Here is a 17288-nt window from a genome sequence, read left to right as displayed (position 1 = left end):
GACCAGGGTGAGGAACACGTATCCTTCTTGATGGGAAAGTCCAGAGTCGCTCCACTCAAACAGATCACGATCCCGAGAATGGAGTTGACAGCAGCAATGATTGTAGTCAAGATGGATCGGATGGTGAGAAAAGAACTTGAAGTTCCCCTGATGGAGTCGGCCTTCTGGACAGATAGTACAACAGTGCTAAAGAACATTGAAAACGATGGCCTTCGTTGATGCAACAAGAAGTTTCAAGGTTGGAGATGTCATCCTTGTTGCTGATTCGTCTCTGCCAAGGAACTCCTGGATGTTAGGCAGAATCGTCAAAGTGATGCCAGACTCCAAATAGGCCGCAAGGTGAACCACGAAAAGTCCTTTAGAAATTGAATCCCGCTCCACAGGCGTGCATCTACACAATATTTAGTTCATAAAAAAGAAAGAGTCGTGCTTAGCTACCAAAAAAAAGTTTGTCGCTGACTTTCCAGTCGATTTTTGGTGCGTCTATGTTTTATGCCGAACTAGTTTCTTCAGAGCGTAATAGGCTCTTGGTCGCGAGTGCCGGCACGTTTCGACACGTGATAATGCTACACCAATAAGGTAGCTGCTTTTTGTCAACAGAGTTGCAAGATGGCATCCACCATGCCTTCATCGAGCAGTACGGAAGACGAAGAAAATACACCGGAATGTCTTACTAAATCAAAAAACAAACATTGTTTTATGCATATTACTTCAGTCAAGCACGAAGAGGTACATTATTTCACCACTACACGATGGAATACATACAGGACAAGCCTACAAACGTGGCTCGGCTCTGGAGGTGCAGTACCACAAAGGCTGTTATAATCAGTACACCAGGTTTTTGACGAGGCCTGAAAAACCAGAGAAAGAACAGTAAGTTATTTATTAAATTGCATTTCAAGGAGCTACTAACTTAACATTATATAAGTAAACATTCAATCTGCATTCTGTTGTATGTGCACAAAATCACAACCCTTTTCTTCTCATTTATATGTGTTCTAGGAATGAGCCCACGTTTGATGTCAGCTATAAGTTATTCTGTGAGAGGATCATTCGCCAAAGGCTGCTTGTCAACCAAGAGGTGCAGAGAATGGGCCAGCTGAGGAAGGCCTTCATTGAACTGGTGAAAGCAAATGAAGGTCTTGATGCTTCAAACTACAGGTAACTGCAATGCATTTTTCTCTCAAGTCTTATTATTTTAGCTTCACAGTAACATGGGTAAGTATGAAGTCTACCGTAACCCGTAAATAAAACAAGATTCGTGTAACGTTAAATTTGAGGCAGACATAGTTACCAAGCAACCATCAACGGACATAAACCATAAACCATTTGATACAAACTTACGCTGGTGTGAGACAAACTAACTAATTCGATACAAACAAACTAGTTTCAAATTAAATAGTTAGGGTTTTCAGCTTCCACATCAAAGATCAAGATAATATAGTAGTCTCGTCTGACTAAGTAGGTTTGATATATAGCAAGTTATGTTAAACTTCGGAATTGCAGACAGGCTAGTTGTAGATAAGCTAGCATAGATGAAAGCTGTGCGTTGCTGAATAATCTAACCTCTGGTCTCACCAGGTGTGGAGTTCATGGGATTACAGATGCGTTTTTATGCACATTTCACATTTTTCATGTTCAGCAGCTTTCAATAGATCAGAGACCACACACACCTTTTCCCAAGTCTAACACCACTCATGGTAATGGACGAATGGTCATTTAGATCAATCTGTACCTAAAGTACCTATATCAAATTGCATCCTGCTTGGCCAGAGAGCTAAATGTCCCAAATATAAGTCACTCTTGGAGGGGGAGGAGAGGAGGGGGGCCGTGTCTGTAGGAATGGGGTCAGGTACCCCTCACGTGGGCCCTCTTAGTAACTAAAGTGTGAGTGGACCCAAGCAATCTCATATGTGTAGAACGCCCAACTCCATCCCTCATTCTTAAAACCTTAATCTGCACTTGAGGCATTCATGTGACCCACAAGAAATTCAGCTTAAGCCAGTGGTTGAATTGGTATCAGCTGGACCAGAACACTGACAGAAAATGGAACCCCCACCCCGACCCCAACCACTAAAACTGCCTCATATAGCACCATCAAGTTAGAAACTTGCTCAGGGGTGCCTCCTGAGGGCGACAAGACAGAGAGGACAAGGCCTCAGTATTATGTCATGATATAGCAAGGCCTTGCCACCAATGTGAATTCTGCTCCAATCTGACTTTGGATCAGAATAATCTAAATTAATTTGTTTACTTGTCCTGATGAAAGGACACAGATGATCAAAAACTGAGAAAATACTGGGAAGACTGAGATGAAGATGTTTTGATTCTTTTGATGCTTACTCTTTTAAATAATGATGTGATTAACATTACATGTCAATGCTGCAGCCTACTGTTCAGAGGTGGCATTGCAGGGAGAAAGGTACACAGGTGTGTCGTGCCCATGTGAGCACATTGCTCTTTTCATAACATTTCCAAGTTAAATCCTTGCATTTAAATACATTAGTGATGCAGTGAATGTAGTGAAATAGAAAGGGAAAATAGAATGAAATGACAAAGCACATCAACCCTTGTGAATGCAGATCTGAGTCTTTTGCCTGTGTGGTGTGAGTCAGATTTGAAAAGAACTGGCAGAAAACAAAATGAGTGTCTTTGCGTGACTTCAGACACCAATAGCTACAAACAAATTGTAGTGGGCACACAGTTAATGTCAAGGAAAGAGGGATTTGCAGGAGAAGACCAAACAAAGAACTTTCTTCTCTACCTAGAAGCATTCCTACATCTCCAAACACTGTTGCTATTGACTCCTCACCAATCACAAGGGCTTAATTTGGTACTCAGAACTTTATCATAGTATACTTGCAAAATGTCAGGAAAGGTCCTCTACCTACACATTCAATGCTATCCCTTGATACTATAAGTCAATGACCCAGTTAATACTCAAATTAAAACTGATTTACGGGAATGCTTGCTAAAATTACTAGGATTATACACTAGAGGGCGATGTCAGGGACACTAATTATGCTTCCCTTTGGTCTCTATGCTTGAGCGTGGTAAGGAAGAACAATGCACTTCAAAGACCAATGGCGGAACCCTTGCTGGGAAGCCAAAGGCATTTTCGGTAAATGGCCTCCATCTTAAAACGAGACGTCAAGTGGATTTAAATCTCGGGCCCCTTCTTCTGGGAAGTGAACTCTGTTTACCTCGTGTTTCCTTAAATGACCTGACTGTGGTCCTTGGTTGTTGTTGTGTTCTCTTAACTTCCACAAGGCTACTCTTGCCTCTATCCTTTTCTGCCTTTTGGTTGAAACAAGGCTACTTTATTCATAGGGCCGCTCCTACAGTTGATACTTTGTAGATCTATGAGAAATGTCTCTGGCTTTCTTCACATAAAAAGTAGTTTTGAAACATTGAGGGTAGTGGGGAGTGCAACACTTGAAAAGTTACTCACTAACTACATTTCCATCATATCACTGAGTCAAGGCAAAAAAACATGAAACCATTAATCAGTGACTGTTAGATAGTTCCGCATGAATGTTCTCCTTTAATATGGACATAATGTGAACAGTCCTCAATCATTTAAATGTCATTAGATAAAAAGATATAGTGACCACTCAAAAGACGTTCAGTTGGTGTAATTTACACAACCTGTCAGATACTTACAGATACTTCCTGATTGATGACATGGGCATTGAGAAGGAACACAAAATGACGACAACATTTTGACCAGGGCCATTGTCTTCCTTCAGAGAAGTTCCAAAGTAATTTAAGGAAGAAAAGCGCTACACTAGTGAGATCACACACTGGGTAATATCTTAAAGAAACACAAAAGGAAATTGAAGTTGTTTGAAACAACAACTTGCTTATTAAATTACACCAATTTAAACAATGAATATATCTCTGGCTCACATATACACAGTATTGTATGTAGGATTGACATTTGTGTTATATGCTTACAATTTTAGGAATCAAAATAAACAGACTTGCCTCTAACACAAAGTGTTCTGCCTTTAAAGTCATTCAGGTCAGCAAGTTCAGCTTGAACTCTCACAGGTGGTTCTACTACTGCCAAAATGAAACAATACAGAGGATTTCAAACTGGAATTAAACCTGAAGGGCTAACCCTTGATTACCTGTGGTTGTGTTTGACGGTTGGTGCTACTCATTGGAGAAAAGACAACTTCCATACCTAATTCTATGTATGTTGCCTTTCAACTGGATAATTCATGGGAATTCTTGAAACATAATTGTCAGATTTTAATGGCACAACATACACACAATGACACAACAATCCACCCTCAGGAACACAAAACATAACCAAAAAAAAACAACATTTGGTTTTTAAATCGTTTGTTTTGTAAATAACAATTGCATTTTCAACTATCAGTTGGTGGTCCACTGGTGCTTTGACTTCTCTCTGTCTCTTGTGGCCCATCTCCTTGTCTGCATCACTGCTGTTTAATTGTACTGGCATGGAAAAAAAGTCTACGGCTTAAAGAATTAAGCCTTGAAAAAGAATTGCCCTGCTGGCGAGAGAAAAAAACACTTGAAAATACGCCAGAAAATGCGCTATAATCAATTGTGTGACAACAACGGGAGAGAAGCATTATCCTGTTCCAGCATTCACTCACTGACTCAGCCGGAGCCTACCGCCCAGACCCCCCCCCCACCACCACCCCCACCCCCGGACTCACAATGGGAATTAGCAAGAGAACGAGTCAACTGCCAATTTGCCCAACGTTTCCAGCCGAGGCGGACAAAACACCTCGATCACCCCCAACTTGGAAACGCTTTAATCTGATTGACTTTAAGAGGAAGACATACGAAAGGGATTACTGTTGAACCTTCATGTGGAGTTTTCCATTACTGACAGTAACAAGTCAGTGATTATTAAACATGTTTCAAAAACAACTGTTAATGACTTAAGAATATAATAATCATGTTTCAAAAACAACTGTTAATGACTTAAGAATATAATAATCAAGTGCCTTGTATTAATTACCTTATATAAATCATGTACTTATGTAAGCAGGAACATGGCTTTTCTGTGTTTCTGCGTGTGTATAACTTAGAATATTAGGTGTCTGCATGTCAGAGGTGAGAGGTGACAAGCTTCTTCCGACCTTGCAGAGTCCTGAGGTAACTAGGGTGAATTTTCACCTATCAACTTTACTATAAATGGAAAAAACAAGCATTCAGAATAGTTCCTCAGTTGATGATGCATGATAATGGGTATTTTTTTGAAGCTTTAAGCATTAAGGTGGTTATGAATGGTCTTTTTTCCAACATAATCTACAACCTTGTTGGTCTACTTGTCCAGAGTGAATACATTTGTAGCCAAATAATTTCGTCTGGAGGTCCTTCATTTACGACCTTATGTTCCACACCACTCCACTCATCAGCAGTCCAAACATGACTTTCATGGAACATTTAGAACTCAAAATTGTTATTGTATTTTAATCTGCTTGATTATCCTGTTTGCTGAGGCCTACTCTCTTGCTTTTTGTACTGAAAGTCATGCATACATTCTTCTTTCAAGGACATGTTCTGAGATCACTGCTGTAACTTCTGTAGCGATGAGATGGGAAAATAACGCCCTTTGTCTGCTCATGAAACACATAGGCTGGCTGCGCCCAGCTCATCTTTGGAGTTTGTTCATGACATTTGGTTGTGACACACTTCCTCTTTTGCAAAAGATAAGGCACTGATTTAATTCTGATTGCTGGTCTCTGTCTCATTTATATTAACGTCTTAATTTAATTTATCTAACAGTTTAGTGCAGCTAAAGACAGTATGGGTGGACACAGTAAGGCACAGAACTGAGGCAGTATTACATGTGTCATAGGATCATATGCATTGGATGTAGGGCTACTACATATTCACTGACAAGATGACGGTGTCAGAGGTCATGATTCTCATCAAAAGAAGTCAAGGAAGTAAATTATTACCAATTGACAAGAAGTACCAGGAAATTCAGCACATATGTGCTTAGCGGTTATTCAGCATACTTCACATTTCACAGACTTGGAACATTTCCTGCTTGGTGACTTTTGACTTTTTTGGCTATCTGGAGTGACGTGCCTTACCCATCGGCCCAACCCATTATTAGCATCAACCAAAACAAAACACAATGCTATGCAAAAGTCAAGGAACATGTCTATCTCTCTCTCTCCAAAACAAAATACAGCAACATCACATTTTGTGGGAGGGACAGTGTTTGGGGTATTTGCGGGCTTTTGGGGGTGACTGAAGAGACTGGCCAACACTTACAAAGGCTGTTAGAAAACACAAACAAAGCTTTGCACGGACCCTGACTCTTAACCCTGTTTTAATTAGCGTAACCTTAGAAGTGCCTTTGTAACGCCTCTGTTTGGCAGTCCGGCCCCCCTCAGAGCCGGGGCATGCAGGGGAGGGTATAAAAGCACCGTGGCTCGTTCCAGTTAGGCTTTAGACCTACGGGAGCGCACATACAAGACACACAAGTGTTGTTCCTCCCTAACCTGTTTGCCTTTTAAAGAATCCTGCCAAAATGTTGTCGCGGTAAGTGAAACACTGTATGGTTACTATAAGGGCTATGTGGTGAGCTGTGTGGGGAGACAGGTTTTATTTTTATTTTTTTTACTTCCTCATGGTGTCAGCCACCTGAGAAGATAGTAGTTGTATTGTGACTGTTTAATACTAATTCTTTTGAAACAATTTAAGATATGTGGTCTTCCCTGATTAAACAGTTTCTTAATTAATATATTTATGACAGTGATAGAATTGCTGTGTATTTGTGGCCTGCACTACTTGAAATCCTATGAAAGATCTTTTTTGATATATTCCATTCCAAAAATCAAGTAAATTCAAATACTATAGTGTCACTAAATATTCTGTAAGTGTAATACACTGCCAAAGTATTTTTTTCTCACATGTATGGAAAAATGTAATTGCCTAAATGAAGAGTAACATCTTTGAATGAAGAGAATGTAAACTTCCATTTGAGTAAAATTGTTTAATAAGATTTCAGACCACCATGCCACCATCACAGTCTATCGTACAGTGTGCTAAATAAGAGGCTTGTAAGATGTATGGCAACAGATATGGTTGATATAACAAGTGATGGTGCAATGTGATATTACCTCAATGGTAATGTTTTCCAAAGTAGCTAAAATAGCTCACAAGAGTATAATGATTGAATAGTTCAAAAAAATACATGTAATGGCCTTATGCTAAACATTTAAAATGAATTGATGGACCACATTGCAAATATGTTTATTATTTCATATATCTACAGATACTGTGGTGACATCTCTTTTGTATGTTTTCCTACACAGGACACTTGTTGTTTCCTTGCTTTTTGCTGTAGCTGGTGTTGTTTTATCTGCACCAGTGACAGGTAAGGAAATACTGTGTATAGTGAACTTGCTTGAGCGCTGATAACACTGTGTGGATAATCCCCACGCTCTCTTTTGAGCAGCCACTTTTTCGAGATGCTACCCTGTGCTCGTTTGCTAGCCTGATGCACAACAATCCCCCGCTTTCAATCACCAGCTCTGCTCACTGCCTCCCCTGCAACGAGCTTGTAATCAGAGCCCAGGTCTCTCTGAAAGACACAAAAGAGTTTTGTTCCCTTGTGCATGTAGGATTAGAGAGGTAAGCTAGGCCTCCATAGGAAGACCTTTCAGGCAGCATCTCACCAAACATGGCTAACATGTCTCTCTCTCTCTCTCTCTCTCTCTCTCTCTCTCTGATATTGTCATATACTGTAGATGGACAAGACTCAGATGGTAAGGGCAGTTTTGATGAACATATCATTCCTATTCGTTTTATTACATGCCACCATGCTAATTAAAAAATCTGCTTACTACTTATAAAAGCTACTTGTATCAAACCATTCAAAAAAATTGCCGTCACGTAGCTGTTGAGTGACAATCCCATCCCTTTGTATTGCTTTAGACAGAGCAGCTCCAGTCATAGCATTCATCAATGGTAAGTACCTACGTCATCAGATCTCTGATATAAGATAATACATAGAGTGGACATACAGGCACCTGTAAAACTGGTCAGTCTATAGAACCAGGTAGAGCAATGAGGCTTAAATTAATTCGCCACGTTGATGTATTTCACGAGCTACACAAAGTGTGATACCTTTCCGATATCTTCATCAGGCATACATAACATCACTTCATGAGTAGATTAACATGACAAATACTAATTTAGATGTAGGGGTCAATATCTAAGGAGGTAAGTGTGCAGTGCACAGTGAAATAATAATAACATGATACATTGCTTCCTCAGGAGAAAACCGTGATGATCAGACCCCTACAAGTCCAGCCCAAGGAGTCTCAGGTTAGTCTCAGTCTTTTAAATGAAAGCCATGACAAATTCTGACCCAGTTGTGGTTTCAGTAGACGCACTGATGGTGTCACACTTTTACATGAATCACAGATGGGAAAGACTCAGCTGAGGACGTTACAGGTATGACACCTGTTTGACTTGTTTAGCACATAGTTCCAGGAAGAAGGAAATGGTGATTTGAGCCCTGAACACACCTAAAACACAAATAAGTTCCTATGTGGTGTCACAAGAATGAGGAAAAGCTATCATGAGAAACACTTGATGAGGATGTGATGTTTCTCTTTTTTTGGTTTAGGTGCAGACTCAGCTGACACCACAAATCAGCCAGGTCAGTTGGTAATGAGTGTTTTCTGTGTGTGTGTGTGTGTGTGTGTGTGTGTGTGTGTGTGTGTGTGATCATGGATCTGAATATGAACCACAGCAATGAACAGTGTCTTGTTGTTGTAAATACACAAAACACATTTCACAGTGACAGTTGACTTTTAAGAACTACTGACAAACTTTAGTGTCACATATTTGTTTGGCTCTTATGTCATATATGTCGGTCTCTGATATACTCATCTGTCAGGCTTTTAAACAACAAATATATGTCATCTATTTCAATATCTCAGTCATGGCCTCAAATGGAAAAAACAGTGGTATTAGCCTCTCCTGACACGAGAAGTTAGAAGTGCAACACAGGCCACCCTGAGAATACAAATCAACTCATCTAACCTCTACCTGTCTCAACACCACCAAAAAAACTCAGCCACTGACCATACAAATAAACACTTTGCAGGGACCTGTTATTCCTTCGTTATCACTTTGCTGGGTACAGTCACGCACAACCAACTGAATTGTATATATGGTCATGTTTCAGTTTCAAAATCTTTACAACATATCTCTTTTGCCTGTGTAATTCATGTGTGGGTGACATAGACAGTAAGCCCCTTTCACAGTAGGTTCACTCTTTAAAATGTAGCACATTACTTTGTAATAATTTCTTTACAAGGAACAAAAACACTCACTATTCCCGTGTCTAATAGATGCAGATGCAAGCGTGGAAGACACTACCACTAGTCCCGATTCCCAAGGTGAGACCACAGAAAGGTCAAAGGTTATACACAACACCTGTCAGTATTGACTATATGATCAGGAATTGTCAGTTATGATTGTTATATTTGTCAGATTTTCAGTCGGAACTAGAGTTCAAAATGTTTATCTCAACTGCCCAAAAGAAACAGAAATGAAATAAAGCGATGTCGGATGAACAGAACTCATTCAACCTAACAAATAACTGAAATGTTTGTGCTGTTATGACTGACTGATAATGATTTATAATATGTCAGTACTGTCATGACTGATTTACAATTCATTTTTATAGAGTCATCTGACACCGTGACAGAGAAGAATGACTCTACTGATGCACAAGGTAAGAGCAGATCGACACTGGAAATCAACAATAGAAACCAACACTGAAAGACACACTTTAGGACTGCACCAGATCTGAACACATTTCTGATTTCCAACCTGACATTTCACAAACTGAATATTGTGGAATTAATTTCAGATGGAGATGATACGTCTGAAGAAATGGCAGTGACAGACGACAAAGGTAAATGTCTGCAAAATACAAATAAACAAAACCAAGAATTTAACTTCACTGTAAATTTCTTTGAAAATGTTATGGTGGTACACCAGTTGCTGTTAGGTCAGACTTTACAGGCCAGTCGGCTTTGCTAGTGGAAAATACATTAGTTAGCCTGCCAAACATTAACCAACACCTATTAGAAAGTCAATTCAAGCAGACTCCTTCTGCACCAAGGAAAGATGTCTGTTTTAAATGTTGATCAGTAGAATCGCACAGGAAAACCTGTCAGTGTTGAAACCTAGAACATTTTGAGCGGCTATTGCCTTAACCTGTGCTAGCTGGTCACTGCTAAATGATCCCTTTGTGTTCAGTTGATTCATGTCAGATGTGCAAACACAGAACACATTTCATGTAACCAAATTTGATTTCAGACTTCAGAAAGTTGGTGATCCCATTACATTATTCCTGTCAAAAAAGAGATCTTTTCATGTTTTGCCAAACTGCTTATGTGACTTGATAAGAATTCAGTCATGACATTTCCCCTGCCAGTGTTAATGAGGTCCACTGGAGTGGTGGTTAAGATAGCTGACAAAATTCCAGCCTGTGAGCCCATTTGGAAGATAACAATGTAGCCAGAAGGTCAATTCCTGTCTAAAACCTTTTGGCTTATCCTAGCGCTTTGTCTATCTACTACAGTTACCACTTCACTGGTCAGTTCGATAGCTACGATTAGGTTTCCTGGTAGAATTAATTTCTTCCTTACCTTGTCTTTTTTTTTCTTTTTCTTTTTAGAGACTTCTGAGACTGACACAACCGAGGAGTCAGATAACTCAGGTTAGCATTCATCAAAACGAATGAACAGGCCGTTGAGACCACATTAGGAGCCAGGGCAATCCCAGATAACATTCTCAGAGCCGCCCACCACCATTTGTCGGGGTCACATTCCTCCCCTCAACAATGGGGGAAAAACCTTAAGTTTAGTTTTTGTTCTAAAAATGTTGACATGAAGAATTTACATAAAGGAAAAGTTACAGCTTAAAAAATTAATTAAATACAAAAACAGCCCTGAAACCAAACTTACAGAAGGCACAAGAATGACGAGAAGGACAATTACAATTTTTTTGAACTATAGAAGCAATTTAGTTTTTGACAACAAAAATGACATAGGACATCTGTAAGAGGTATTGGTTCCTGGTCAAAGGTCCTGGACTGGAAATGATCACGTAACTATGCCCGGTTCTGTGGAAATTATGAGACAAATAATAAAAAATGTCCCATCAGTACTGGCATATTTTACCCATCCATCTAATATATCACAATTGCTTTTTTCGTCATTAAACAATACAGTTGTTGTCCACATAGATGCAAATCTTTGGCCGACCAAAAAATTGTCAGAACATTTAAATTCTCCACATTTGATCCAACTTTATTCCAACTCTGCACTCTCTCTATATAACGCACATTCCTAATTAACCCTTTGTCTACAGAAATTGACAAAGACAACAGTGCCGTCGCCGATAAGGATGACAACAGTGAGGAGGCTGATGCCAGCGAGCAGCAGGATTCACCAGACAACGTCGACACCGAAAGCGACGAAGCTTCTCCAGATAAGGCAGACAGCGAGGACAACACTGACGAAAACACGATGGAGAGTGACGAGCAGACAGTCAATGACAAGGTTGATGGTGAAAGTGAAGCGGCCTCAGAGGACAAAGAGAGCGACGAGGCCAGTGACACTAACAAGGCCAAAGACACTGACGAGGCAAAAGACACGGACAAGGAAACACCGGACTCATCAGACGAGGAAGCGAAAGTGGTCGGCAATCCAGACTTTGACAGTGCCGAGGCCAATTTGGGCAAAGGGGTGGTTGATGTCAAAGAAAACAGCACAGAAATAGACAGCACATCCAATTCAGAGGAAGAGGACGTAGTAGAGGAGAAAGAGGACAGTGCAAACTCAGAGGACGACGAAGAAGCCTCCCCCGACAAAGACTCAGCTGACAAAGAGTCGGACGATGAGATGGACACCAGCAGTGAGGAAGACTCTGAGGACAAAGACAAAAAGGCCAAAGACAAAGACGCCGAAGACTGGAGCCCAGAAGAGGAGTTAGAAGCTGAGGACAAAGACAAAAAGGCCAAAGACAAAGACGCCGAAGACAAGAGCTCAGAAGAGGAGTCAGACGCTGAGGACAAAGACAAAAAGGCCAAAGACAAAGACGCCGAAGACAAGAGCTCAGAAGAGGAGTCAGACGCTGAGGACAAAGACAAAAAGGCCAAAGACAAAGACGCCGAAGACAAGAGCTCAGAAGAGGAGTCAGACGCTGAGGACAAAGACAAAAAGGCCAAAGACAAAGACGCCGAAGACAAGAGCTCAGAAGAGGATTCAGACGCTGAGGAGGCAGGAGAGTCCAAAGAGGCGGGAGAAAGCAAGCAGGAGGTGGAGGCTGGAGACGACAGTGACGAGGATGACAAGAGCAAAGCTAAGAACGAGGAGGAGGAAGGGGACGCCGCCGGCAGCCAGGAGGCAGGGGCCTCCACCAAAGAAGAAGGAGATTCCATCAGCGAGGAAGACGACATGAAGAGCATGATGACGCTGGAAGAGGGCATGCCCGCGAGCAGCCAGGACCCCTTCGAGGAGGAGATGCACGACAGCGCCAGCCAAGACTCAGAGTACGCCACCAAGGAGGAGAGTGAGGAGGAGAAGAGCGCTGAGTCATCGGACGACAAAGAGAGCAAGAACGCCAGCAAGAAAGACAAAGACAGCATGGAGGACAATTCAGAAGGTGTGTAGTCTTTGTACAGTAAAACTCCACTAAGCTCAAGTTTACCTCAAGTACCAAGTCACTGGCAGCACACTTGCTAATAGAGACCATCAGTGTGTAAAATAGAATCTAAAGTCTAATCATCTGTGTGTCCATGTATAGCCATATCTCCAGGTCAGGCTGACAACTTCATATTCACTGTACTCTGTGTACATATGATATATCACCAAGGAATTTGCATTTCCCACAATATTTTCTATAGTAGTTTATATTACAGCATCTGTTTGTGTTCTACATGTTACAATGTCTATTTCCACAGATTTCTTATACTTACACTTCTTATCTAACTAACTATATATCCAAACAGAGGATGCAGACAAAGTTGACAAGGAGGATACATCAGAGTCCATCTCAAAAGGTAGTCAAAACTCATGCTGACATCTTATTATGAATTGCCCAGTGTTTAAGTCCTATAGGCCTATGTGATGAGTATGGCTTTTTACTTTGAGCATAATTAGTATTTAAATAATTACATTTAAAGTGAGTAAATGAAATATTTGGAGTATTACATTTGAGAACAACTGAGTATTACATTTAAACTGTGCGAGTGAATGATTTTAACTCTACATGAAGTTATTGTGGTGGTTCTGACATGTAATCACTTACTCTGACATGTTTGTCACCCCAGAGGAAAGCATGGAGAAGAGCACTGAGGCAGATTCCACAAGTAAGGACTGACGGAAGTTTTAAGGAAGTCCTTAAAAAAACACATAAACACCTCCTGTAATTCACCATGGCAACATTGTGCAACATGGTGTCAACACTAAACTAGGTCCCAAAGAAAGCTTACTGTTGATCATATAGTGATATGTACTAATTGGGTGCTTTAGAGCCTGACACCTCAAAGCTATGATCTTTTGGTCTATGAAACAGTTCTCACAGTTCTGTATGATTCGTTTGGACAAAATAATTACTATTCAGATGTTCCTAAAAGGTTCCTAAATGACGTCTGATTTCTGTGTTTGTCCTTTCTAGATGAAGACGATGATACTGACACCACATCTGAGGGTAAACACATTGCTAAGCTAACACGTAGATGAGTGGGTGGGTAGCGGGTACTGCAGGTGGGCAGATGAAACACTGCAGGGTCAACCATTCAGAGGTCTGCCCCGGCCAAAGCAGAAACACTATATTTGTGAGAAATGGCAGGCTCACGTGAGCGCCTGAAAACCCTCTATTGTTCCCTGTATTGGGGGACTTTTTGCTAAAGAAGTGTTTGCTTGTTTCCACAGAGATAATGTCCTCTGAGGCAGATGACAAGACTGCTGGTAAGAAACACTCAACCTACATTAATTCCTGTTTTTACTGTCAATCATTGGGACAACTTACAGTAAAAAAAACAGTCAGTCATTGTCACCTATGGGGATGGTCAAAATAGCAGTGATGCTAGGAAAGGGTCCAGTGGTTTGCTGGAAACCTGACTAACTAACTTCCTTCTTCTTAGCAGTCACTGCTGAAGCACCGGATCAACCAGACAAGCCAGATGATACAACACAAGGTAGCACACCTCTCCAAGCTTCCCCGGAGAACAATCTGCCACAAGGCATCTGAGAAAAATGCTTTCAAATATGTTTCTTACCAGGTGTTCCATTTTCTGTTCCATCGCTTCCTTCTCAGGTGTCCCTGCTGTCCCTGCTAACACCAGTCAGAGTTCCTAGCATTCTGGCTTGTACCAGTAGGTTATGGTGGAGTCTATACAACAGGTATGCACAAAACGTCAACAGGGTACTTTCACTTTAAGTTCTATGTGATCAAATACTTTGAAGCAGAGATGTAATTTAATCAAATGATCAAAAGATTACCAAGGAATGTAGTCAATTTGTGAAGGGCTGAGGGGGACATTTGTATTCATTTTGTGTTTTTCTTCCTAGCAGAATCATCATGAAAAGACACAAAGGAAATCTACTGATGCAGTCACAATAACAAAAAAAAGCATTTTCGGGGCTGGACAAACTATTTCTTATTTCCTCTACCTTCTCACTTCCCCCACTTCCTCCCAAAACAAGTAAAGTTTTCTTTATAGGGTGAGGAGCTATGAATTAAATTATTCAACGTTTTGTTCACAGAATTCACAACTTGAATATTTTCATTTTTTAACAAACACCTATGCAAAGTGATGACTATTGGGACGGTGGTTTTAGGAGCCCCCATGTCCTATGTTTATGCGGCTCATAGCCTTAAAATCCTTGACATTGTGAAACACACAACTGCTACTTTTACTGAAAAGAACATTGGTTTGATATCTGTGCAATTCTGCTTGATTTTCTCTGTCTAAAAAAATACAGTGCTCAAATGTCGTAGGGCTGTGATGCATCTGCATGTTTTGGGACTTTCTCTGCATTCTAGTTATGCTTTTCCACATTGATACAACTCTTTCTTCAGATAACTGCTGCTAAGTCAAAACAAAATTTTCCTGACTCTCAGATAAACGTTTTGCTTGTGTTAAAACAACAGACAAATATCTCGCTGTAACAAAACAATTTCCACAAAAAAAGGAGTGTACAGACATTTTATGAGGCAATTTCGTTATGCACGTCTCTACCTTTTGAGGATTTATGACTAATATTGTAGTGTTTGTGTAAGAGCAATGTCGATGAATTATTGTAATGACAAGAGATGTATAGATATATCAGTAATGTCATTTTAATATGTACACAGGGAGCAAATCGAATAAAGCCTGAGTGGTCAGAAAAAAAAATCAGGGGTCACATTTCCTTTGGTAAGAGGGGAGTGGAGAAGTTCAGTGTGTGGCCCTGTGTGACCTGCCCATGTTTGTGAGTGTCTTTGGGGGGCAAAGAACTGTGGCCCCTTTGTGGACTTCCTGTCGCCCTGATGGAGAGTCAGTTCGTGGAGCCAAAAAACACAAGATGTTTCACCTTCAAATGGTTTCTTGTTTTCCTTAAAAGGTTCCCTGCCTGGCATACAAATAAGGGCTGACCAGCAGGTGAATAAAAGCAGCGTAAGAAGTTCCCTCCGGCTCAGTTTGCTTTGAAAAGAGGGCAATGTGTGTGGTAACAGATGAAACTCATCCAGCAAAGAGAGCCAGCAAAAAAAGGTCTTAACATACGGACCACAAAATAAATTTCCTGGGGGAATTTAGTGGAAATGTTATTTATTCTAACAACAAAAAAATTGAGAAATTAAAGAGAAAAATGAACAATTGAAATATAAAAATAGCAATAAACAGCAAAACATTACTCGGTAAAGTGACAAAAATCACTAAAAACAAAGCACAGCAAAATGGATGAACCATTAGAGCAATGGGAAATAGCATGATTTAATTGAAAGTGAATTAGGTACTTTTCACCTGTTTTCCTTTTATAACAAATGAGGTCTGCCTATAAATACTGCAAGATTAGTTTTGTCACATAATTCTGACACATTAGGCAATCCACAACAAACAGCAACAAAAATAATAAGAACATCAGAAATATTACTGAGGTTTTGATGATGACAGCAACACACTGAAACACATTCAAAGCAGAACTTAGCTTAAAAAATCTCAGGAAAATTCCACTCCCATTTCCGACAAATGAAGCGTTCGTGAAGTGACCCAACCTGGACTATATGCAGGAAGATAACACATCTTCTTGTAAGCACTCATGACGAATACCTGACACTCAGACAGTACTGAGCGTGACATGACATGATAGTGTCTGAGCTGATAATTGGAAAATGAGGAAAAACATGTCCTGAATAGGCTTCTTGTAAGTTGACACTTCATTTCCTTCTGGACGGTTCTTATTTTCTCACAAAAAGGTAAACACAGTGCTGATGTCTTGCCAAAACACAGCACATTTTTCCATTTAGCCAGGACATACCGGACATAAACCAACCTGATTATGCACTAAAAGACACAACAAAGGATGCACATTGCTGTGGCAAAACATGTCAGCGACTGCATATTAGGAACTTGTGGCACTATTGGTCTGTAAAACCAGGAGGTCTGTTCGATTGAAGTAGAATCGTTGCTGGTTCTCTGTGTCCCTCTAGTGGTAGACTCAAGCATCAGCACCCTGGCCAGAACCCATTTCTCCTGCCATTTGTTGTCTTATCTGAGAGTTTTACAGACTTCAAGCGCACATTGTGCACCAACAGAGACATTTTAAATATCCACCAATTCAAGCTTCGATTTACTGCGATTAAGGAGGCCAGCTTGTGCCAAGATGACATTCAAAATGTTTGTGCATTGAACAAGGCAGCACAATATCTGTTTTTCTTAGCGACTAATTGACCTTAGGGAGGTCTTTAAAAAGAAGCTGGAGATAAAAGGAGAATGATCATTATCTTGATGATGCTGGCTTTTCTTTAAAGTCATGCAGCCGATCACTTGACCCTCCATTCCCCACCCCACCCCACCCCGGCTGCCCAAAAGAAGGAGCTCCTTGAGGGGGCAGTTTCTGAGCGCGTCCTTACAGAGACGCTGGAGCTTAGGCTTGTTGCTCATGTTACAAATCAGCTACACTTGGTGGTCCAAACCCGCGGCCTTGGAGGTGCGGGAGGTGGAGGAGGAGGGAAAAGAAGGGGTGGAGGAGGTGGAATATCACACAAAAGCC

At 40.7% G+C, this 17288-nt stretch overlaps 1 protein-coding gene across 7 annotated transcripts; it reads left to right on the top strand.

Moving 5' to 3' along the window:
• Positions 1-6384: 6384 nt before the first annotated feature.
• stm (starmaker) lies at positions 6385-15430 on the top strand. 7 transcript variants are annotated; one of them, XM_042710672.1, is made up of 19 exons: positions 6385-6540; positions 7317-7378; positions 7752-7769; positions 7939-7971; positions 8281-8331; positions 8431-8460; positions 8642-8668; positions 9366-9413; positions 9704-9751; positions 9890-9934; positions 10703-10744; positions 11398-12693; positions 13040-13090; positions 13361-13399; positions 13708-13740; positions 13965-14000; positions 14177-14230; positions 14350-14435; positions 14607-15430. In XM_042710672.1, the coding sequence occupies exons 1-18, from the start codon at positions 6530-6532 to the stop codon at positions 14388-14390; spliced, it is 1965 nt and encodes a 654-aa protein (XP_042566606.1). In that variant the 5' UTR covers positions 6385-6529; the 3' UTR covers positions 14391-14435; positions 14607-15430. The 7 variants fall into 7 exon arrangements, with proteins under 7 accessions (XP_042566606.1, XP_042566605.1, XP_031441518.1 ...); XM_042710671.1 differs by having other exon boundaries at positions 8636-8668; positions 14180-14230; XM_031585658.2 differs by having other exon boundaries at positions 8636-8668.
• Positions 15431-17288: the final 1858 nt, after the last annotated feature.

The sequence above is a fragment of the Clupea harengus genome, chromosome 19 (genome assembly GCF_900700415.2).
Source record: "Clupea harengus chromosome 19, Ch_v2.0.2, whole genome shotgun sequence".
Classification (NCBI taxonomy): Eukaryota; Metazoa; Chordata; class Actinopteri; order Clupeiformes; family Clupeidae; genus Clupea; species Clupea harengus.
Note: the sequence above shows the minus strand (reverse complement) of the source record. Positions and strands in the feature narration are given on the sequence as shown.